This window comes from Dipodomys merriami, unplaced genomic scaffold (genome assembly GCF_024711535.1).
Source record: "Dipodomys merriami isolate MVZ:Mamm:240054 unplaced genomic scaffold, mDipMer1.0.p SCAF_767, whole genome shotgun sequence".
Classification (NCBI taxonomy): Eukaryota; Metazoa; Chordata; class Mammalia; order Rodentia; family Heteromyidae; genus Dipodomys; species Dipodomys merriami.
Genome location: NW_027206365.1, coordinates 366,160 through 385,881, shown reverse-complemented (window position 1 = coordinate 385,881; position 19,722 = coordinate 366,160). Strand labels below are relative to the sequence as shown.

At 46.2% G+C, this 19,722-nt stretch overlaps 1 protein-coding gene across 1 annotated transcript in view; it reads right to left on the bottom strand.

Moving 5' to 3' along the window:
• Positions 1-1,343: 1,343 nt before the first annotated feature.
• The window catches only part of LOC138818494 (inositol hexakisphosphate kinase 2), a 30,109-nt gene continuing 11,730 nt past the window's right edge, over positions 1,344-19,722 (bottom strand). Inside the window, exons 2-6 of the mRNA XM_070009417.1 lie at positions 14,493-14,810; positions 12,250-12,472; positions 9,020-9,195; positions 3,688-3,863; positions 1,344-2,112 (exon numbers count right to left, since the gene is read on the bottom strand). Of these exons, the coding sequence (XP_069865518.1) occupies positions 1,612-2,112; positions 3,688-3,863; positions 9,020-9,195; positions 12,250-12,472; positions 14,493-14,694 (1,278 nt within the window). The 5' untranslated portion in view covers positions 14,695-14,810 and the 3' untranslated portion in view covers positions 1,344-1,611. The remainder of the gene's footprint in view (positions 2,113-3,687; positions 3,864-9,019; positions 9,196-12,249; positions 12,473-14,492; positions 14,811-19,722) is intronic.

The window sequence follows — 19,722 nt, the reverse complement described above, 5'->3', positions numbered from 1 at the left end:
TGTGAGTTTAAGGCCAGCCTGGGCCATATAAGCAATGTTTCAATAAAAAGATTTGACGTCCTCAACTTTTCAGTCAGCCTAGTCCTTCTGGTCTTTGATATCTTTGTTGTGGGTTCCTGGGAACTCCAAGGAACAGGTTCCAAGGGTCTTGGCTAAGAATCTCAGGGGCACTGGGCGTAGGTGGCTCACACTTGTAATCCTAGCTACTCAGGAGGCTGAGATCTGAGGACCACAGTTCAAAGCCAGCACAGGCAGGAAAGTACGTGAGACTCTTCTCTCGTTAACCACCAGGAAACCGCAAGTGGTGCTGTGGCTCAAACGGTAGAGCACTAGCCTTGAGCTGAAGAACTCAGGGATAGTGCCCAGGCCCAGAGTTCAAGCCCCATGACAACAACAACAAAAAAGAATCCCAGGGGCTGCTGGTCCTGCTAAACACCTCCACTAGAAGGCCTGAGAACGAGGATCAGAGGATGAAGCAGCACTGATGCTGGGCCCAGTGAGAGGCCTTGGAAGGAGATGCCAGCTGATTCAGGTGAGAGACAGCGGCTAGAACCTGACTCAGCAATTCAAGATCTTCTTTGGCCTTTCCTCTTTCTAGAAGCCCTCCAAGCCCAGAGCAGTGGTTGTGTTAGCTGGACCTTGTGGGGGATAAGGCTAGTGGAATCCAGAACTGGATAAGAGTATTGGCAGGTGGTAAGGCCAAGTCCACCCCTGTCCACTGTATCATCCCCATGAGCCCCTTTACTATGGCAGCAACCAGTCAGCTGAGTGGCTACTTGAACATCAGTTCAGTATTGGCCATCATGTCCAGCCAATTAGCTACTGCCCGTGACACACGTAAGGATTAGAGCCCCTGCTACCCAACTTCTGCTTTAGTTGCATAGCTTAAGTTGACCTGTGTCAAGTGTTATTTTTTGTTTTTGGTCGGTCGTGGGGCTTGAACTCTGGGCCTGGGCGCTGTCCCTCAGCCCTTCAGCTCAAGGTGAGCACTCTACCACTTGAGCCACAGCACCACTTCCGGTTTTCTGGTCCTTTATTGGAGATAAGAGTCTCAAGGACTTTCCTGCCTTGTCTGGCTTCAAACGGTGATCCTCAGCTCTGGATGTCCTGAGTAGCTAGGATTACAGGCTTAAGGCAAGGCTTTCAAGTGTTAACTTTTAAGATAGGGTTGCTAGAAGACTCAACCAGCTACAGACCACAGAAGGCACATGGCTTTTTCTGGATGATCTTAAGGTGCTGGACTGTGGGGCAGGATCCAGAATATTACTGGGTTAGAGAAGAGGAAGTCCCAGCACGTGGGAAGGCTGATGTGTGTGTGGGAAAAAAATGACAGTAGCACTGGATACAATAAACAAAAAGATCTGTATTAGATCTGTATTACACTCAGGGAACAAAGAGGTATCTGCATCATCATATGTGGAATGTTGAAGAAATAGTTAAAATAAATAAAACTCCGTGGCTGGGGCTGGGGCTGGGGCTGGCTGGGGGCTCCCAGAGGCCACTGCGCACCAGCCCCAGGGACCACCACCTGGCCATACTGGCTTCCTCCCTGGCGCAGCACAGCTGGGCCTGGGACACACAGTCTCTCAGGTCCTCCACAAGCCGACAAGCTCACTCTCCACTCTCCTCACTGATCTCTGTGACGATGTCTATCAGGCTCTGGAGCCCAAAGATATAACCGGCATCCTGGCCCTCGTGGACCACGCTGTCCTCGCCAAACAGCCTGCAGGTGGTGTGTGCAAAGTCGATCATGCGCACGTCCACGGAGCTGGCGCCAATGGGCTTGTAGGCATAGGCCCCGGCAGACTCATCGGCTGATTCTTCTGACAGATCCTCCAAGTCCTCGGCATCGGAGTCCAGAGCCACTTCAGGCCACTCCTTGCCATCGTAGATGATCAGCAGGGAGCTGGAGTAAAAGCGGTAGGATTCCTGTCGCTCCAGCACGGCCTTGAGCTCCGCCAGCTTCTTCAGCACAGGGCTCAGGAGCTCCCGGCGCAGGTACCGCCCATTGTGGAAAAACTGGAAAAGCGCCTCTTTGAAACCCTGCACAGAGAGCTTCCGCCCATGGTACTTGTTCATGAACATGAGCTGGCCAGTGCCTGCCTGGTAGACCTGTGTGAGAAGTAAGCACCTTACTGTAGGGGGGTTGGGAGGGACGTGATAGCCCAGATTTGATCCTTTCATTTGGGAAGCACACCAATCACACAAGAGCCAGTTGGTATCTTCTCTGATCAACATCTAACCAGAAAGTAGCTATCTGAGGCTGATTCAGTGCGTGGGCCCCTGGCCCCTATTCTTTATGTCAACGGAGACAGCCCTACCCTCTTGCCTTGTGCTCAACTCCTGTCCCCTGTCCAGACTTTGGACTTGGCCAGGCAAGCCAGTCTCAAGAGATATCACACAGGCACACAAGATTTCTTTTCTTTTCTTTCTTCCTTTTTTTTTTTTAAACCAGCCCTGGGGCTAGACTTGGGGTCTGGGTGCTATCCCTGAGCCTCTTTTGTGCTCAAGGCTAGTGCTCTACCACTTGAGCCACAGCACCACTTCTAGCTTTTTCTTTTTTTGCCAGTCCTGGGCCTTGAACTCAGGGCCTGGGCATGGCCCTGAGCCTCTTTTGCTCAAGGCTGGCACTCTACCACTTGAGCCACAGTGCCACTTCAGGCTTTTTCTGTTTATGTGGTGCTGAGGAATCAAACCCTGGGCTTCATGCATGCTGGCAAGCGCTCTACCACTGAGCCACCTTCCCACCCTCTACTTCTGGCTTTTTCAGAGTGACTTATTGGAGATGAGTCTCACGGACGTTGCTGCCTAGGCTGGCTTTGAACCATGATCCTCAGATCTTAGCCTCCTAGGTTTACAGGGATGAACCACCAGCACTGGGCTCTTTCCTTTTTTTTTTTTTTTTGGTTGTTGGTGGTTATGGGGCCTGAACTCTGAGCCTGGGTGCTGTCCTTCAGCTCTTCAGCTCAAAGCTAGATCTCTACCACTTGAGCCACAGTGCCACTTCCGGCTTTTTCTGTTTATGTGGTGCTGAGGAATCGAACCCAGGGCCTCATGAATGCAAGGCAAGCACTCTACCAACGAGCTACTTTCCCAGCCCTCTTTTTTTTTTTTTTTTTTTTTGTCGGCCGTGGGGCTTGAACTCTGGGCCTGGGCGCTGTCCCTCAGCTCTTCAGCTCAAGGCGAACGCTCTACCACTTGAGCTACAGCGCCACTTCCGGTTTTCTGGTGGTTTATTGGAGATAGGAGTCTCACGGTCTCTCCTGCCCGGGCTGGCTTTGAACCGCGATCCTCAGATCTCAGCCTCCTGAGTAGCTAGGATTACAGGCGTGAGCCACCAGCGCCCGGCTTTTTTTTTTTTTAATTAATGCCAGGCTTGAGGCTTGAACTCAAGGCCTGGACACTGTCACTTCTGGCTTTTTCGCTAGCTAATTAAGAGATAAGTCTCATGGACTTTCCTGCCCTGGCTAGCTTTGAACTCTGGTCCTCAGATCCCAGCCACCTGAGTAGCTAGGATTACAGGCGTTGAGCTGCAGGTACTGGGCTTACATAAGCTTTCTTATTGGTCGCAAAGCAAGACTCATAAAGGCTCAAATGTGAGCACTTTAGAGACAACAGGACTATGCCCTGGCCAGGGTGACGAGCCACTGGATGGCCCAGCCAACTCTTGTCCTGGCCTGAACTCACCTGCATGCCGCACACGCGTACCCCAATGACCGCAGATGTGCTCTGCTGACATTTTCGGATCTGGTTGGCTGCTTTCTCTTCTGAAGCATCATCGCCATGCTGCCGTGTGCCCATCTTGAGATCCAAGACACAGGGCACCTCGTAGCGGGAAGTCAGGTTCTCCAATAAGATAAATTCTAAGTTGTTAAGGAAGATATTCACAAGGAAAGTGCTAGTGCTACACAGTGGCCTGGCACTACTCTCAGAGCTTAATGCCCACATGCGGAGAGACCCAGAGGAGCTCAAGTCTATAGGGGACCCCACTAGTTAAGCCGTCATCTATTCAGGGAGGCCAGGGTGCTTGCTGGGAGATGTGCACACTATTTCCAGAATAGCTAGGTGTAGGACCAGATTCCAACAGCACACTGTCCCCACCTACAAATAAAACAGCAAATAAGATCTAGAAATCTGATAGTTTGGCTATCAGTATGAAATTATGAAGAAAAAAAAACTTGGGGGGGGGGTGTTAGTCGTGGGACTTGAACTCTGGGCCTGGGCTCTGTCCCTCAGCTCTTCAGCTCAAGGCTAGCACTCTACCACTTGAGCCACAGCGCCACTTCCAGTTTTCTGGTGGTTCATTGGAGATCAGAGTCTCACGGACTTTCCTTGCCTGGGCTGGCTTTGAACCACCATCCTCAGATCTCAGCCTCCTGAGTAGCTAGGATTACAGGGGTGAGCCATCCGAGCCTGGATGAAAATATTTCTTTGCTTTAAAAATTGTCTATGATCCACATGTACAGAAAGAGCTAGAAACAATGACCAGAAGTAATAAGCACAAACATGTCTCACCATCTCCCATTAACAGGAACCACCCCGCCTTGGAGGGGAGAAATTGGTAAACTATGGTCTACTCATTCATTGTGCAGTCTATAAGCTAAAAGTGTGTGTGTATCTGGGGGAGAGGGGCCTTGAATTCAGGACCTACTAGCAAGTACACTTGCCACACGCTCATCAGTCTTTGCTTTTTTTTTTTTTTTTTTAGATAGAGTATCTAGCTTTTGCCAAGACATAGCCCCAGACCTTAACTTTTCTACTTGTGCCATCTCTGTAGGTACAGCATAAGATACCAAGACTGGTTTATCTTTGAGACAGTCTTGTAACTTCTGTGCCCAGCTGTCTTTAAATTGTGATCTTTCTACTCCCCCCCCCCAAATAGCTGGGATTGGTTATTAAAAGTTAAAACAAAACCAAAACAACCACCACCAAAACCCCCCTCCCCAAAAACAAAAAAACCTAGCTGGGTGCTAGTGGCTTATGCCTGTAATCCTAGCTACTAAGAAGGATGAGATCTGAGGACCAAAGTTCAAAGCTATCCTGGGCAGGAAAGTCCATGAAACTCTTCTCAACAACTACCAGAAAAAACTGGAAGTAGCACTGTAGCTCAAAGTCGTAGAGAGCTAGCCTTGAGCACAAAAGCTCAGCAAGAGTGCCCAGGCCCTCAGTTCAAGCCCAGCAACCAACAAAAAACAAAACAAAAATTTATGTGTGCATACACACACTCTCTCTCTCTCTCTCTCTCTCTATGACCTATGAAAATGAAATGCTAGGGCAGGGAAGTTGGCTCAGTGATAGAGTGCTTGCCTGGCATGCATGAGGCCCTAGGTTTGATTCCTCAGCACCACATAAACAGAAAAAAGCTGGAAGTGGCACTGTGGCTCAAGTGGTAGGGCACTAGCCTTGAGCTGAAGAGCTGAGGGACAGCGCTCAGGCCCAGAGTTCAGCCCCTACGACCCCCGCCCCCCAAAAAAGAAAATGAAATGCTATTCAATCACAGTGACTTAAGTTTTATAGAACACAGCCACACTCATGAATTTACATTATTATCTATAGCTGCTTTCATAGTGATAAAGCTGTGACAAAGAAACTGTATGGACACCAAAAGCTAAATTATCTACTATTTAGCCATTTACTGAAAAGATCTGCCGAGCTCTAGAAGAATGGTTTGAGTTTACAACTGGGGAGAAAATACTCATAGCCATTTCCTGAACTATCTTTTTCATACCAGAAAGCATGACAACATTAGAAACTACCCTGGCTGTGTCCAACTTGGAATATTCTGAGCATCACAACCGCAATGAATTACAATGCCACAGATATATTTAAGTTCATGCATTTATAATGATGCTAAAAAATTCACTAGCTATCAGACTGGTGATGGCTCACGACTATAATCCCAGCTACTGAGGAGGCTGAGATCAGAGGATAACAGGGTGAAACTACCCCAGGCAGATAAATCTGAGACTCACATCTCCAATTAACAAGCCAAAAGCATAGAGCTGTGGTTTAAGTGGTAAGAGCGCCAGCCTTGAGCAAAAAAAAAAAAAAAACAAATGAGAACATTCAGCCCTCCCTTAGTTTATACCCTAGCATCAGCGTGCGGACGCGCGCACACACGCACACACACACACACACACACACACACACACACACACACACGTGCGTGCGTGCACAAGCACATGAGGAAAATTCACTGGGTATCTCTGGAAAATGTTAGGGAACCCACCCATTATTTCAAATACTAATTAGTAAAAGAAAATAAACATTTAGCCTTCCCTCCTACATAAAACTGTACCGCAGGACAATAATGAAGAAAAGTTGCTCTTTGTTTACTTGATTCTAGCTGATGACTAATAATTTGTTTTTTAATCACCTAATGGAAGAGATGGCTCTAAGGCAATAATAATTCAAAAGAGAAAGGCAACCAGTGTACTTCCCAATGTACAATTCTATCTCTTGAAGATTCTTGCTCCTTACCTCCCAGGAACTGAACCTGTTTTATCAAGCCTTTACATTCAATTATCAACTTATTGGAAAGTGGGAGAAACACAGTAACAAGATACCAAAGGTAAATTTAAGATGATGGATCAGTGTCTTTCACGACAAATTTCCAAGAAATGGGAGTGCTATTTAATGACTTAAAACATTTCAATCCATTATACCATGTGAACCTAACCTGGATCCCAATTCAAACAAATCAATGGTACAAATATACTTACTGAGAAATTAGAAATATAAGGACTTGAAGTATTTTACAAGAGTGAAAATAAATAAAATATCTTTATCTTAGGCTAGTGGCATAGCTAAAGTGGTAGAGCCCCTGCCTAGCAGGCTGAGGCCTAGGGTGCAAACCCCAGTACTGTCAACAAATACAATTCTTCTTTCAGAGACAAATGCTAAAGTGTAGAGATGAAATGATTTACTTTTTTTAAAAATTTTATTTTTTTTGCCAATCCTGGGACTTGAATTCTGGACCTGGGCACTGTCCTTGAGCTTCTTTTTCTTTTTTTTTTTTGTCCATTGTAGGGCCTGAACTCTGGGCCTGGGCACTGTCCCTGAGCTCTTCAGCTTAAAGCTAGCACTCTACTACTTGAGCCATAGAGACACTTACAGCTTTCCTACTTATATGGCTCTAAGGAATCAAATCCAGGGCCTCATGCATGCAAGGCAAACACTCTACCACTGAGCCACCTTCCTAGCCCCTCCCTGAGCTTCTTTTGCTGAAGGCTAGCACTCTACCACTTGAGCCACAGCACCACTTCTGGCTTTTTCTGTGTATATAGTACTAAGAAACCGAACTCAGGCCTTCATTCATGCAAGGCAAGCTCTCTACCACTAAGCCACATTCCCAGCCCAGGATTTACTTTAGATTTGCTTCAAAGAGTCCAACTGAAAGAAAATTTGTTTGAAAAGGGGCTACAGATACAGCAATAAGCTGGGCACCAGTGGCTCACATCTGTAATCCTAGCTACTCAGGAAACTGAGATCTGAGGATTGTCATTAAACCCAGCCTGAGCAGGAAAGTCAGTGAGACTCTTTTTATTTTTATTTTTATTCATGAGTCTGAACTCTGGGCCTGGGTGCTGTCCCTCAGCTCTTCAGCTCAAGGTGAGCGCTCTACCACTTGAGCCACAGTGCCATTTCCGGCCTTTTCTGCTTATGTGGTGCTGAGGAATCAAACCCAGGGCCTCATGCACGCAAGGCAAGAACCCTACCACTGAGCCACCTTCCCAACCACTCAGACTCTTACCTCCAATTAACCACCAGAAAATCCTAAGTGGTGCTGGGGCTCAAGTGGTAGAACATTAGCTTTGAGCTGAAGAGCTAAGGGACAGTGCCTAGACACAGAGTTCAAGCCCCACAACTGACAAAAAAAAAAGAAAGAAAGAAAGAAAGAGAGAGGGAGAGAAATACAGCAGTAGTAGAATGCTTGTCTAGCATGCAAAAGGTCACAGGTTGGATCTATAGCACTTTTACTTACTTACACTTAACACACATACAGAGAAAAATGGTTGTAAAGGGCTGGTATTTATGTTATGGGTATTATAGTTAGGACATGAAACTGACAAACCAGGATGATGAGAACTTAGGATTCAATGAAATATGCTGTTTTTTGTTTTGTTTTTAATGTTTTCCTAAGAGTTAAAATAAAGAGCTGGGAATGTGGCTTAGTGGTAGAGTGCTTGCCTAGCATGCATGAAGCCCTGGGTTCGATTTCTTAGTACCACATATACAGAAAAAGCCAAAGGTGGTGCTGGGGCTCAAGTACTAGAGTGCTAGCTTTGAACAAAAAGAAACTCAAAGACAATGCCCAGACCCTGAGTTCAAGCCCCAAGACTGGCAAAAAAAAAAGTTATAATAAAATTTCAGTTCTGATGAACGCTAACCCATAATTTAAAAAAAAAAACAAAAACATGAATCTATAGGCTTCATCCCAGTACTGTAAAAACCAAAAAAATGCTAAATAGTGTCTTTATGGGTTAAGTGGGAGAGGGAGAGTGACAGAGTCTGGTGCTTTCTTCATGCACAGTTCATGTTCAGTCAGTCCTCCCTCCCTCCCTCACACCTTTCAGTCCTTCCAAGTCAGCTCTTATTTAGAACCTGTCTGCAGGGGTCTGAAGATCAGTACCAACCCTTGCCACCTCTCTCTAGTCTCCCCAGCTAAAACCCTCCTGATGATGAGTGAGAGTTAGCTTTTTTACCTCCCAAGAACCATTATTCACTAAATCAGACCCTATCCCTCAGGGGGTAGTATCTGCCCCCAGTTACCACACCAGGCAGCCTAGGAGAACCTGTAGAAAAAAACTCAACCTTGACTAAAAATCCTAACCATGTCCATGCTGTGGTGGTGCATGCCTGTAATCACAGCAATCAGTTTAAAGTTGAAAGACCCTGCTGTCTCACAAACCAAAACCCAAAAGAACAAACAAGAAAATACCTGTCCTTTTTCTCTTCCCTAATCTCTCCTTCCTTCTCCCCTTCTCCAAGGCAAAGATACCCTCTGAACAAAGGATACTGTACTGGTTCCGATGCTTTGCATTTTCTTTCATTCTCTGTAACTGTTGCTGGTGACATTTCATGCTCCAAGGATTGTAGTGTTTAAGCTGGGAACTTATATTCCCCTTCTTCTCTATGTTGTAGTATACGACTTCAGATTTCTTTAGCCACTCAAATTCTTCTTCTAACTTATGGCTGTGAAGAGATAAAGATCCAATAAATCACCATGTCTCATCAAGTCGGTTATCAAAGAGTCATAAAGGACATTTTTGGAGTAACGAAAAGTTGGATATTTTAATATGGTGGTGATCTCACATGTCTATGTCTGAACTCATTAAATACTTCAAACGAATATATTTTGTCTTATATGTATTATTCCACAGATAAGTTTATTAAAATAAAATGAAAAATTAAAAGAGCTTCCACTAGCCATACAACGGACAAGGGTCTCATATCTAAAATATACCTGGAACTCAAAAAATTAAATCCCCCAACAACGAATCTTCAAAGAAACAACTGCACAAAAAATAAGTGGGCTAAAGACTTAAAAGAGAAACTTCTCTGAAGAGGAAAGAAGGATGGCCAATAGACACATGAAGAAATGCTCAACTTCTCTAGCCATAAAAGAAATGCCAATCAAAACAACATTGAGATATCACCTCACTCCAGTTAGAATGGCTCTAATCAAGAACTCTAATAACGATGCTGGAGGGGATGTGGCCAGAAGGGAACCTTACTGCATTGTTGGCGGGAGTGTAAACTTGTTCAACCACTTTGGAAAGCAGTATGGAGGTTCCTCAAAAGACTCCACATAGAGCTCTCCTATGACCCAGCAATCCCACTTTTGGGCATTTACCCAAATGATCACAAACAAGACCACACTAAAGCTACCAGCACAACTATATTTATTGCAGCATTATTTACCATAGGTAAGATATGGAACCAACCCAGATGCCCCTCAGTAGATAAATGGACCAAGAAAATATCGTATATATACACAATGGAATTCTCTGCCATCAGAAAGAATGACATTGCCCCATTTGTTAGGAAATGGAAAGACTTGGAAAAAATTATATTAAGTGAAATAAGCCAGGCCCAAAGAAACATAGGTCCCATGGTTTCCCTGAATAACTAGTATATGTCTGAGTCAAGCAGAAAAGGTCAGATAAGTTGATGTTAGGGAAATGAACCCCAAGGTAAGTATTCAAATTTTTTTCTTTCATGCTATTGTTTCTAACATATTTATAAGATTATTTCTTTGTTGCTTTGTATGTCCCTCCCCCACGGTATAACCCCTGCTTTTCACTGTATTTTATGTTGGTATAATTTGAGGAGGGCTGCCGGGCGCTGGTGGCTTACGCCTGTAATCCTAGCTACTCAGGAGGCTGAGATCTGAGGATCTCGGTTCAAAGCCAGCCCGGGCAGGAGAGACCGTGAGACTCCTATCTCCAATAAACCACCAGAAAACCGGAAGTGGCGCTGTAGCTCAAGTGGTAGACCGCTTGCCTTGAGCTGAAGAGCTGAGGGACAGCGCCCAGGCCCAGAGTTCAAGCCCCACGGCCAACAAAAATAATAATAATAATAATTTGAGGAGGGGAAGGGAAAAAAACAAATCGTTTAAATAGGGATACAGGTGGACCCATTGCAACAATGAGATGTACAAGTCGTTACGTAGAAAAACGAACTTTACAAGTTTAGGGGGGGGAGGGGAGGATCAGGGGCGGGGGCGGGGGTGCGGGGGGTATGGGAAGGGGAAACAAAGGAGGAAGCAACAATGCTTGATAAGAAATGTACTCATTATCTTGCCCATGTAATTGTAACCCATCTGTATGGTATTTTCAAAATAAAAAAAAAATTAAAAGAGCTGGACTGGGAATGTGGCTTAGTGGTAGAGTGCTAGCCTAGTATGCATGATGAAGCTGTGGGTTCAACTCCTCAGTACCATATAAACAGAAAAAGGCGGAAGTGGCACTGTGGCTCAAGTGGTAGAATGCTAGCCTTGAGCAAAAATAAACCCAGCGACAGTGCCCGGGCCCTGAGTTCAAGTCCCAGGACTGGAAAAAAAAGTTATAAGAGCCAGTGTCAGTGATTCAAGCTTGTGATCCTATCTACATAGGAGTCTGAGATCTGAGGATCATGGTTCAAAGCCAGCCTGGGCAGATTAAGTCTATAAGATTCCAATTAACCACCAAAAAGCTGGAACAGGAATTATGGCTCAAGTGGTAGAGCACCAGCCTTGAACAAAAATGCTGCTCAGGGGCTGGGAATGTGGCTGAGTGGTAGAGTGCTTGCCTAGCATGCATAAAGCCATGCGTTCAATTCCTCAGTACCACATACACAGAAAAGGCCAAAAGTAGCACTGTGGCTCAAGTAGTAGAGTGCTAGCCTTGAGCAACAGCAGCCCAGAGACAGTGCCCAGGCCCTCAGTTTCAAGCCCCAGGACTGGCACAAAAATAAAATACAATTAAAATAAAATAAAAAAAAAAAGAGACCAGCCTACCACACCTACACAGACTTTAGATACAAGATCAGCTTCTATGTTGCCAAATTCCAAGGCAGTAACTGCAGAAGGCTGGCCTCTGGTCCCCCAGGTTCCCCTGATTCTACATGCTGAGACTGGGGAAATCTCAACAGAAATTTCATAGAAATAAGTTCAACTACTTGGCCACACTTTTTAATTTTTTTTTTCTTTTTGCCAGTCCCGGGGCTTGAACTCAGGGCCCGGGCACTGTGCCTAAGCTTCTTTTTGCTCAAGGCTAGCCCTCTACCACCACTTCCAGCTCTTTTTTCTGTGTATGTGGTACTGAGGAATCAAACCCAGGGCCTCAGGCATGCAAGGCAGGCGCTCTACCACTAAAGCCACCTTCCCAGCCCATTGTCCACACTTTTTAATTTGTATTTTACACTTTCACAAGCTCTACCAATTATGTGAAAACTTGGAAGGCCCCACCCACATGGAGCTTTGAGTTTCAACCATGCTCCTGGTGAGTCATCTGGGATAAAGGCACAGGTCCTGTCATATCTGTCGTATCTTCCTATGGCCTGGCATAGAGCAGAAGAATGAATGAATGACTTTCTTTTACAGCTGCCTCTGCAGTTACTTGTCAAAAATGGCATGTGGGAAGTGGCCAGAGAATGACAAGGCCCCTACAGGTCTCCACCCTGAGTCTTTGGCTTCAGGCTGTAATCAGGAAACCACCTGCTCCCCACCACACAGAGAGTACAAATTTCCCCTCGGTCTTTACCCACCTCTTCATCTTCTCCTCTTTTCGGTGCTGACGCACCCAATCCTTGGGTGACTTTTCAGTTTCTAGGACATGATGTTTTTTGTTTGTCCACCTCAGCAGCTTACTTTTGGGTTCACAGTCCGAATTATCTACAATGTCCCCAGTTCCATGGTCCCCTTTTAATGGATATGCTATTAAACACAAGTTCCTGTCTTCATCTTCTTCAAAGCTCACGGAGACAACACCTGCGAGGAGGGTGAGGAGCAAAAGGACTTTTAATGTGATGGGAAGATGCGTTCTAAGTAACATGATTTTAACATGTGTGTTTTTTTCTTACCCTGTTCCTTAAGTCTCTATGTTGCCAGAGGCCCCAAACTCATCTGCAACCTAACAAATATCAAAACAGCTAGAAAAAAATGACACCATACAAGACAAGCGATTAGGGAGCAAACATGGCCGAGGAGAGACTTCCTCTCTAAAGTACCCAACAAGGCAAGAGCCAAAGAATTACAAGACACATTTTTCCATATTGAAAATGTTTATTAATTGTTATGTAACTCTTCTAATCCTATGAGAGACACACACACACACACAAAAAAAAAAACAATGATCTTTATATCTCATGGGAACTTGAAATGCCCTACACAGCAACTCTGACCGGCCTGGAATTCTGCTTTAAAGCAGAGCCTGAACACAGGGGAACACAGGTTTGCCTCCAGGTAAGAAGCATCTGAGGGTGAGGGAAGACTGGGTAAATAAGCAAAGCAAAATAAAAGGGGGAGGGAGCGCAAACAAAACAAATCACACAGCACACAGACACCCTAGCAAAAGGCCTCCTGCAGCACCCCCACTTGGGTGGGTGCCCCCCCCGAGCCTTTTGTCCTTCTCGATTATTATACTTTTATTGGTCTTGCAGTTTGGGTATCACAAAAGAACAAAATGAACACAAGGCAGATAGGGTTGGGCCAGGATGCACAGACACATGGCGGCCTTGAAAGCAGCTTTCCCCCTTGAGTCTCTAGAGCCTGCCATGTGTAATTAGACAGTCTTTGAGGAGGGAGCCATTCAGCAGGTGCCGACGAGCGCCTTACAACCGACTGGCTGAACGCCTTTCCTGCCAGGCCTCTCTGCCCCCGGGATCACTCAATCTGCTCAGTGCTTGCTGCCTGCCCGCTTGCTTGCTGCAAAGGAATGCGTGCTCAGAGAGAGACGACACTTGTGAGGTGGCCCCCAGCTCCTGGGGTGGGGAAGAACTCAGGGACCACACTTCCCTGTGGCCATGGGGGAAAAGGACCAGGAGGGGGGAAAAAATGGGGCAGGAGTGACTAGCTAACAAAGGAGCTTGGGCTTTATCCTGGAAAAAAAACAACAGAAAAGGACCGAGTGAGGGCCCCTGGCTTCCCCGCCCCCACCAAAACACATGCATTTCGAGAGTACAGACAGGAGGTACCCAATACATTCTTGTCTTTAAAGAACCAAGTTTCAACAGTCCCACAAGAACCTACATTGCCCTAGAGTCTTTTGGATAACCAATAGTGCACATTGAAAATTAAAGTTTCTTGATGGGCTTCTCCTTTGATTTACAAAAGGTTCCCCACAGACACACACGCCCCACTCCCCGGGAAAGACCACACCATGCTGGTTGGTAGCTGCCAATATTCCCAAACACCCCACCCCCACCCCTTGAAAAATGCATTGTTTAAAAAAGAAGAACGTCACCATGGATGAATCAAAGGATTGCCTTTACATAGCAATTCTGAGGACATTCCGTAATAGCAAAGGGCTTCAGCTAATCAGCGCAGTCCTCCCACTCCTGCATTCCATGACTCAACCCTGCTCCCAGCCTACCTAATCACCAGGGCTTCTGGTTTCCTGGAGGACAAAAAGCAGGCTGCAAGAATTCTGGGCAAAATCCTCCTAAAGTCTTCCCCCACTGTCCCCTCTGTGGGGGACTATGGGTTTACTGTAATCAAGAGACACCTGAACATAAAGACACAACTAGACTTCCACCAGAGAAGAGAGAGACTCAAAACAATCCACAAAAACAAAACAATTGTGCAATCTTACCCAGGGCTTTGAAACTGAGGGAGCGAGGTGCTGGGCTGAGGGCCAAGAAGAGGAGGAAGAGGAGGATGGAGGGGAAAACACAAGAGTGAGTGGGAGGGAGAGCGGGCTCACAGGGTGGCTAGCTGCCAGGGCCTTCCATGGCCACAGTCCCCTCACATCTCACCAGCCTGGAGACCCCTCCAGCGGCTGGGGGCTTACCTTTGTACTGGGGAGTGAATTTGCGCATCTCCGCTGGGAGGGTCTCATAGAACTGATGCTCCCTCGGGATCAGGGGCTTGCACAGGGTTGTCTCGTTGAAGCGGAGGACGCAGGAGTGTCCCCCAACCTGGTGGACAAAGGGCTCCAGCAGGACACCCTTGGCATGGGGCTCCACGTCCATGGCCCTGAAGGCTGGGCTCATCCTCCGGACGCAGGCAGCAGGAAGGAAGGGGAGGCAGCGGGGTCTGGCGGCCAGTGCGTCTTCTGCCTGTGTCTGTCGGTGTCTCTTCACGCCTGGACTGGCAAAGGACACTCTACCTGCCGGAAAGCAAACACAAAGGCGACGATGTGCTGTTTAGAAGGAGCCTGGGTTCTGCTGCTGGAGAGTCACTGGCCCTTCCGCTCCAGCAGAAAGACAAACAGTGTGAGCTCATATAGGGCCCCGCCCACACCAGCCCCCGCCTCTTCCCACAGAAAGACAAACAAGAGGGGCGGGGTTATTTGGGGCAGATAGATGGGAGACACGGTAGTATTATAAAGCCACTACAGGAGGAGAGAAACCCAAAGCCACAAAGCCATGGGGGTAAAATTACACTTTCTAACATAATATTCATTATTTAAGCCTATTTTCTAATTAGGACTGTTACACTTAAGGTGTATGGTGCCGAAGTTTCTCCACTAATTATATATTTTTTTAATAAAATGTATTTAAGTACGGGCAAAACCAACTTATGTTATGCATCACCTGGTTAGATTTACTCACCCAAGGTGTCCCCCACACATTACCACTGCCCAAAGCCAAAGCCAAGCTCCATTAACCTTATTAGCAATGGAGCGCCAGCTCGGCTTTAATGATTAACCTCTGTATCTAAAAACAACTGATTGAGAGGCTGGCTAAATCCATTAAAAAAGATACACAGTGTTCTAGGTCACAGACTATTTTTATCAGTTCGATCTTGATCACCAAAAGCTGGCACACACCTTTAGATCTTGATCACCAAAAGCTGGCACACACCTTTAGATCTTGATCACCAAAAGCTGGCACACACCTTTAGAACCAAAGTTGCATTCCTGGGGCAATCAAGGTTCTCACCCACCTCAGTGAAGGCCTTGGAGATCATGATTACGTGGCAGAGCTGTACAAATTACACCATCCATTCGGCACACCTCCACACACACCCTGTTTACTGTTTCAGAACGTGAAACTTCCTGCCTATAATTTACGGACTTAGTCTACTAGCACCATGGCACAGGGCTTGAGCTACACTTCCATGTCTGTACAGGCATCTTACTGGGCAACTCCTCCAGGTCCCACGGCTCCCACTGGAACGGTGGTAGTGAGAAAGAGTCTGTGGAGATGGGCCCTTTGTCCTTGAATGTAAAGCACCTACTATGTGCCAGGCTCATTAAAGGAATTTCTTACTTTGGGCCTCACGATCCTTCCTATGAGGTACACAACAACTTGGGGGAGGAGTTTAGGAAACACGTCCAGGACCGGAGTTAGAAAGCCATAGCTCCCCACTTTCTCAAGGGCCCAGGGTCTCTGGAACTTGCACCTTGATATAGCATTCTTATTATACAGACGGGACAGTCATTTTCTATGGTAGAAAAATATATCTTGGAAAAGAGTGTTACCATAAGTTAGTGTTTATCTCCTTTCAGAGAACCCAACTGTGTGTGTACTCAGATTGCAGAATTAGGAATCAATAAGCTTTCCTATCTGCAAAGAACACGGAGACCCAGAGGTCCTGATTTCCCACCTGACTCACTACAGAAGGCGTAGGGAGCAATGTGAGAAATGCCCTCAAACCACACAGGCAATGGGACCACAAGGATGAGGGCATTCTAGCTTCTCCTGCTTCTCTCCAGAAGATGGCGCTCTTGAGATGCCCTTCCTCTAGTTCCATACAGACTAGCTCACTCAAGGAGCGAAAGTGCTAAGACCTGAGTAAGCATTATCAACACCCGGAAAGCTACTGTCACATGCTGCCTGCCAGAAACAGCGCCACTCAGGTACCATAATAAGCAAATTGTCCAAGTACAAGATGCTTCTCAGTGGCCAGGCTTTAGACTTTGTAAAGATCTAAAATTGCTTTTGCTAACAGAGCAATACTAGTAATAATGCAAATCCCTTTTCAATTTTGCTCAGAATTCCTTTTTTTTGTCAGTTGTGGGGCTTGAACCCAGGGCCTGGGCACTGTCCCTGAGCAATTTTGCTCAAGGCTAGCACTCTACTACTTGGAGCCATAGCTCTACTTCTGGTTTGGTTGTGGTTAATTGGAGATAAGGGTCTCATAGACTTTTCTGCCAGGGCTGGCTTTGAACCGAGATCCTTAGATCTCAGCCTCTTGAGTAAGCTAGGATTACTCAGGCTCATGCCTGTAAGCCTGTGCCAGGCTTCAGAATTCTTAACCGTGTTAAACTAAGTATAAAATACCTATGCAGGGCTCTTTTAATCCATTTACACCTCTGATGAAAATAAAAACAAAAAAAGCTGATCCTCTTCCCAGGTCCCTCTGATGTTCATTAGATATCATGTGGCACCTGAGCATCTCTGGTAGTCCGCAGGTCACGGCTTCCAGAAAAACCCATGCCATTATCATCTTGGATGCTTACTGTAAATATCATGTCATTCCTGATTTTAGACTTATCGTCCATCTCAGCTTTCCATATTCCTCACTGCCGCCCATGAAACTACAAACAGGAAAGGCACACAGAACATAATCCACCCTAGAACACGCTGTAGCATTCCCTCACAGTCCACACCAAGATGCAGGCAGAACCGATTTAAGGAGTGTAGGATGACGTCTTAATATTCTGAACTTTCTGTCCTGCAAACCAAACATCAATGAGCTGGACACCAGTGGCTTACATTTGTCATCCTAGCTACTCAGGAGACTGATACAGAGGATGGCAGTTCAAAGCCCTGCCCTGGCAGGAAAGTCTGTGAGACACTTATCTCCAATGAAACCACCAGAAAACCAGTGCTGTGGCTTAAGTGGTAGAGTGCTAGCCTTGAGCTGAAGAGCTAAGGGACAGTGCCCAGGCCCAGAGTTCAAGCCCCATGACTAAATAAATAAATAAATAAATAAATATAACATTGATGAGTCATCAAAGCTCCTGGGCCTAACTTAGTTCATTCTTCCAGAATTTAGTTAATGAGAGGATAAATGGGCTCCACTGGAGCCACTTACTCTGCCCAAGAAAAGCTCCAGAGTCAGGCAGTCACCAGGGAAGGTGTGATGCAGGATAGCCTCATGGTAGAAAAACAACCCTTAACAAACTAGAGCTACAGCTTGGTACACTTGCCCAGTACACCTGCACCACCAGGGCCAGTCATTGGAACGCCCATACACTGTCCAGAGAAATGCAACAATGGGCCGGGTGCCAGTGGCTCATGTCTATAAACCTAGCTACTCAGAAGGCTGAGATCTAAGGATCGCAGTTCAGAGCCAACCTGGGCAGGAAAGCCCATGAGTTTTTGGGGTTTTTTTTTGTCAGTCCTGGGGCTTGAACTCCCTCAGCTCTTCAGCTCAAGGCTAGTACTCTACCACTTGAGTCACAGCGCCACTTCCTGTTTTCTGAGGGGTTTATTGGAGGTAAGAGTCTCACGGAACTGGGCACCGGTGGCTCACACCTGCAATCCTGGCTATTCCAGAGGCTGAGATTGTGGTTGGAAGCCAGCCAGCCCAGACAGGAAAGTGAGTGATACTCGTATCTCCAACAAACTACTACTACTTAGAAAAGGCTGGAAGTGGTGTTGTAGCTCAAGTGGCAGCGTGCTAGCCTTCAGCCGAAGAAACTCAGAGATAGCACCCAAGTCCTGAAAAGGCATAATTAGTTGTGTTTTCTTTTTTTAGTCCATCATGGGGCTTGATCTCTGGGTGTGGGCGCTGTCCCTGAGGTCTTCAGCTCAAGGCTAGCACTCTAGCACTTGAGCCATGGTGCCACTTCTGGTTTTTAGGATTGTTAATTGGAAATTAGAGTTTTACAGACTTTCCTGCCTGGGCTGACTTTAAATCGTGATCCTCAGATCTCAGCCTCCTGAGTAGCTAGGGTAACAGGTGTGACTCACCGGCACCTGGCCCAAATAAGCCTTTTCTTAAAACACCCATCAGGAAAGAAAACTTAACTATCAAGTCTTTTCCAGTCTCATCATTGACCTCCTTATTTCTCAAATATGCCCGACATGTCCTCAGGAGCCTTCATACTTGCTGCTTCTTTCACTTGGTATGGTCTTCATCAGATATATCCCCTTGGTTTGCCTTTTTCTTTTTTGGGGGAGTTGGGGGGTATTGGCATTGTACTAGGATTTGAACTCAGGACCTTGTATTTTCTAAGCAGGTACCTGAACCATGCTCCAAGACTTTTGCTTTTCACTAACTTTTCAGAATCAGGGTCTTATGTTTTTGCCTAAGGCTGACCTTGAATCAGTTGAGAATCCTACCTATAAAGCTATCTTCCAGCATAGCTGGGATCACAGGTATGTACCATCATACCTGGCTTGCTGACTGAAATAAGGTCTTCCTAATATTCTACACAGGCTGGCCTCAAACTCTGATCCTCCAAATGAGGCTAGCCTCAAACTTACACTCCTTCTTCATCTCTAGGGTGCTTTGGCTCACTCTCGACCTTCTTTACTTTTCTTTTAGGCAGTACTGGTGATTGAACTCAAGAGATTTGAATTTTTTTCTCCTTCCCATTACCCCAGGCAGGGTTCTCACCATATTGTCAAAGATAGCTTTTTACTCACAATCTATCACTGGGGCCATAGGCATTTGTAACCACATCTAGCTTCCTCCAATTCTTTTTTTGGTCGGTTGTGGGACTTGAACTCTGGGCCTGGGTGCTGGCCCTCAGCTCTTCAGCTCAAGGCTAGCACTCTACCACTTGAGTCACAGCACTACTTCCTGGTTTTCTGAGTGGTTTCTTGGAGATAAGAGTCTCATGTACTTTCTTGCCTGGGCTGGCTTTGAACAGGGATCCTCAGATCTCAGCCTCCTGAATAGTTAAGATTACAGGCGTGAGTCACTGATGCTCAGTTTCCTTCAATTCAAGTCTCACTTTTTTTTTTAATCTCAATTTCACTGGTACACCAGATAGTCTTTTTTGTTTTGTTTAAATGATATCTCATTTGGTGGCCCAGGCTGGCCTCAACTGATCGTCTTTGCCTCAGCCTCCTGGGTAGCTGCTAGGACCATCTCAAGTGTCACCTCTTTAATGAGGTATT